The sequence below is a fragment of the Cariama cristata genome, unplaced genomic scaffold (assembly GCF_000690535.1).
Source record: "Cariama cristata isolate BGI_N322 unplaced genomic scaffold, ASM69053v1 scaffold82, whole genome shotgun sequence".
NCBI lineage: Eukaryota > Metazoa > Chordata > Aves > Cariamiformes > Cariamidae > Cariama > Cariama cristata.
In genome coordinates, this window is record NW_009605279.1 from 78,621 (window position 1) to 83,473 (window position 4,853).

A 4,853-nucleotide genomic window follows, 5' to 3' on the forward strand; every position below is an offset into this window, starting at 1 on the left:
CTCACAGAGGCTGCCCCTGCAGCCCCCAGCTGCCAAAACCCTGCCCTGACACCCAATATGTGATTAATTTTCATGAAGATGAATATGGGCTCCACTATTCAGTTCTGGAAGATGCTTTGGGATAAACTTCCCTTAAATTCCCTCTTTCTCTTTGTTTTTCTCTTCTCTTGACTGTTGCCTTCTGAGGCACAACACTATCAACTATCCAACTAAATTAAGTATAACCATCCAGCAAGACAGTTTTCCAGGAGACATGGCACCTTTTTTCCCCCTCCCAATTAGCTTATCCCTTCCCTCTCCTCCCTCTCTACATTCAAAATACTTGTGTACCTAAGAATATTAAGCTGAGTCCTTATGTTGGCTCACACCACCAGCCAGCAGCACTCCGTGCCTAGAGAGGCAGGAGGTACGTCCAGAACACTGCACTCCACACCTGCCCGGCCTCTCTTTGTCAGCCCATTTGGAGACCAAGTTGAGGCTGCATTTGAGGCTTTCTATTTCATGACCAACAATTCTTCAGAGGATCTTTTGGGTTTGGTTTTAGCTGGTAGTTTATTCTTTTAACAAGTTCTATACTATTTTGAAGATATTTAATTTTCAGCATTTTTCACAGCTCTCATTATGGGCACTAGAAATATGTGGCAACTAAAGCTGTAGTTAGAAAATCTACATCACTTTCTGTCTTGGTTTGTGAATTGCTATAAAATCAATACCAGCAGGCAAACCAAAAAACAGACAGAATGCTGAAAAGGGCCAAATTTTCTCATGATGTCAAGGGGCATTACTATTGTCAATGGAGATACATTTATACAAGCAATTATTTGGACCATGCTACTTGTATTTGTCTGCTAGTACAGTTTTCACAGCAATTCAGAAAGCAAGACAGAAGAGCAGCATGCATTTTTCCAAGCTCAACAGATTGTCCATTACTTCCTTCTGCCCCTTACTGGTATGAAATAAACCTTTCATTCATGCTTTGTACTTTACAGAGAACTAGTTTCTTTTATAATTAATTATACTTCATAAAAGAAAGGATTTGATACAGTTGGCTAATATAATTGTAGCTAACTCAGTCTTAAAAAGTAATTCAAGAAAGTATCAGGTCTGAAACTGGAAATTGTGAAAATCACAAATAATTAGTCCATAGCATATCTGGACCATATGAGTGTACAGTCTGCAGGTTACCACAGAAGTAGAAGTCCCTGAAGTGCTTTTGGCATGATTAAGCAAACCTTCCCCATCAGAATTTCAAACATCTTCCCCTGTTTGTTGATCTCTAAATCACATTGTCGATTCAAAGATTATACATGCATTATAATAAATTCCACTTATACTAGTAAACCTTTTATTATCCTATCTCATTTCACAAAATAAATAGTTATTACAAATAAATGGGAAATATTGTACCTGGGGTAGTGAAGTGAATAGTCCTTTCAAATGTATGGATTTCTCAAAAGGGAAAGGTGAGTAGTTTTTCACTTTCAAAGTATTACTGTTAGCTGAATAAAAATGAAGCCCTAAAATTGACAGGTGGGATACCAGTTAATAGATAAAGAAAACTACAGTTTTAACAAAACACATAGATGGATACAGCTAAAAATAAATCAGAATATGTGGCTTAAACTAACTCATAACTTTTTCATATGTGGTTCTAGAAACTGCAGATTCAGGAAAATGAAACATGCAGACTCTGTCAACAGAGAGTTTACCCAATGGAATGCCTAGTTGCCGACAAGCAGAATTTTCATAAATCATGTTTCCGATGTCACCACTGTGGCAGTCAATTAAGGTAAGAAGTAACTGTATGTTCACTCACAGAACTCTGTATTTGAATACAGATACAGCTGGCGAAATTATTTTGTAACTGGGCTATTCAGCCTGTAGGATGTTGTATTGACAGGGAGGTAACCTGGGCTCCCCTTTTCTTCTCTGCTACTGACATCTGCACTGTGATGTGGAACAAGTCCTTTAAATTCTCTAAAGAACTGCTCCATCCCAGTGCCTTCCAAATTCTTCTGCATATTACTTCCTACTGACTGTTCCAGACCTTCTGGAGAGCTCATGAATTGGAAGCAGTAGCCACAGAAACTCAGGTGGAATTTAAGACATCTGAACGTAGATCAAATTTTCTCTCTCTTTCTCATCCATAAAATGAATGATGATGGTTCTCTGCATTAGCAAACCACTCTTGTAACTTTTATATGAAATGCAGTATTTATCGCTCTATCAGACTGCAAAGGCTAACAGTTCTGATTTAAACACCCTTGAGGTTAGTTACACACATTTGCTTTACTTCACTTAGAAGCAGAATCCAAATATAATTAAACACAAATTTCTATAATTTGCATAAAGGCTAAAGAAAATTGGCACTGTGTTTTCTCCATCTACTTCATAGAAAAATAGAGGATTCGGTCTTTAACATGATGAAGAAAAAGGTCCCAACAACCCTGAAGTGCTGTGGAACATTCCTATTTGACGCTTATGCTGTGCAACAACTGAATAAGTTTAAGTTCTTTCTTAAATCACAAAGCATGACTCTTCTCCTTTGTTTTGACTTTGAAATTTTACGGAAATTTGCAATTAAAGGTTTTAGATACTTTTTGGGGGGGGGTGGGGGTAGGGTGGGGTGTCAGAATTGGTCAATACGTTGAATTTGCTCTCTTTTTGCTCTTCTGTATACATACTGTCATGTAGAGGTACTTGAAATACCAAGTAAAGTATAAAATTCACGACAGATTTATGATATGTAAAAGTATAAAACAAATTTTCTTCTATTTGGCAGCTTGGGAAATTATGCATCTCTCCATGGAAAAATATATTGTAAACCCCATTTTAAGCAACTTTTCAAATCAAAAGGAAATTATGATGAAGGTTTTGGACACAAGCAGCATAAAGAATTATGGAATTCTAAAGATCAGTGTAGCTCAGTTGGCAATATTCATGCTGAAGAAACAAATCCCATTAATAGTATACCTGTTGATCCTAAACCAATTACAGAAATTGATCAAGACTTGTACGCAGGTACTGAAGGTACTCATCTTGATATTTTGGATAATAATTTGAAAAAATCCAGAGAAAGAGGTAAATTAAAGATGACCTGGCCTCCTTCAACAGATGATGCAACACCTAAGAAAACATTTTCTATTGAAGAAGTGGCTAAAGTAAATAAGCCAAAGTGGCCCCCAGAAGGTTTTGCTCAAGAAGGTTCTAGATTACATACAAATAAACCTCTGGGCAATAAAAAGGATTCTCAGAAAAAAAATGCTGTTGGAGAGCAAAATAAAAATAACACTGCAAGTGCACAACAAGATCACCACTCATCCTTTAGCCCTCTGCCTGAAAAAGAAGCTACAAATATCTGTAAAGCAAAGAAAAATGAAGCAGGCAATAAGGGAAAAGATGAGGACGCTGGGAACGTGCAAGATAAGCTGACTAAAACAAGAGGATCACAGAACAGGGAGGAAAGTGGAAAGGATATTAATGAAGGTGGTAATGTGATTGTGCACAGTGCTGGGAAAGAGCAAGAGAAAAAAATTAATGAAACCGATGATTCAGAAGTTGTACAGGTCACTAACATTGACGATGTAACAGTACAAAAGAATCACAAAGAATTCAGCTTGAATAACAATAACAATAATGGCACTTTTTCACACCTAAACATTTGTAGGCAGGAAACAACTCTCTCAGCTATGTCTAACCCAATGATGGGCATGAAGTCATGCAATTTGCACTGTACTGCAGCATGCCTTTGCAAAGCTGGAAGATCGGTCTGTAAATAAAGAAATATTTGAGATGTATGAATCTCATGAGAGCTATTCTAGTGATACTGTAACTGTTTCACAGGATGAACAGAACTCAAAAGACGAAGATGCTGTTACCTCTAATAGTTTTGCTCAATTTAATAAAGATGCCACTTGTCAGAAGTCTCATACTAATACCACATTAAAGGAGGCAACTAATACAACATTCCCTGTTGATACAGAGTTGCTATGCATTGGAGAAGAATCAAAATACAACAAAAGCTTAAATACTATTTTATCTGACACTGAAAACATCTTTTCTTAAAAAAGACAACCTGGTTTTAGACTGTGGTCTAACAGACTCTGTGGATGTAACTAAAAATTCCTGCAGCCCATATTCAAAAGAACATGGGAAGTATGATACAGAACTGAATTATATTAATGCCTGTCAAGAAAGTGAAATAATCAAAGTGTCAAAGAATGACATAAACACAAGCTTAGATTTACTGAGCTCCAGACATACGGCTGTTCCATCACTCCAAGGTGAGAAAGTCAAGTTCAAACAGCCAACTGTAGAAGAACAAATTAAAAGAAATAGATTATATGATGAAAATTAATAAAACAGCTAAGTGATCAGCTACGTCTGTCACTCATTATAAAGTATGTCGTAAATAGGTATTTCTTCAGTCCAGTTATTTTAGTCCTTCTTGAAGAATTTAATATCCAGAGATTACATATGAAAAATTGTATTATATACTGTCAATTACTCACGCTTTATTTACTTAGTTTATATTTAAGGCAATGAAGATGCATAAAATAAATTTTTTTCAGTCTGTAATTAAAACAACTTGTCTCTCTATGTTCCTGAACATCACAAGAAATACTTTACTATATGACTGTCCTGCAGAAACATAATAATTCAATTTTACTCTTTATCATTTGTAACAAATTAATATGTGAAGCACCTGGTGTGCACAAAACAAGAAAAAATATTTCCATTGATTTTTTTCTTATGTATTGTTATTATTGTAACCGAGCTGTTGCTCCATGACATGTTATGTACATTTGTTGTATTAGCTCATACTAGAAAATTTGAGGTTTAGTGGGGGTTTT

The 4,853-nt window shown here is 36.0% G+C and overlaps 1 protein-coding gene across 1 annotated transcript in view; it reads left to right on the top strand.

Moving 5' to 3' along the window:
- LOC104158265 (LIM domain and actin-binding protein 1-like) overlaps positions 1–4,283 on the top strand; it is a gene marked incomplete at its 3' end in the record, with an annotated part of 44,952 nt that extends 40,669 nt beyond the window's left edge. The window contains exons 7-10 of the mRNA XM_009695870.1: positions 1,656–1,789; positions 2,783–3,189; positions 3,367–3,767; positions 4,058–4,283. Of these exons, the coding sequence (XP_009694172.1) occupies positions 1,656–1,789; positions 2,783–3,189; positions 3,367–3,767; positions 4,058–4,283 (1,168 nt within the window). The remainder of the gene's footprint in view (positions 1–1,655; positions 1,790–2,782; positions 3,190–3,366; positions 3,768–4,057) is intronic.
- Between the last annotated feature and the right edge of the window lie 570 nt (positions 4,284–4,853).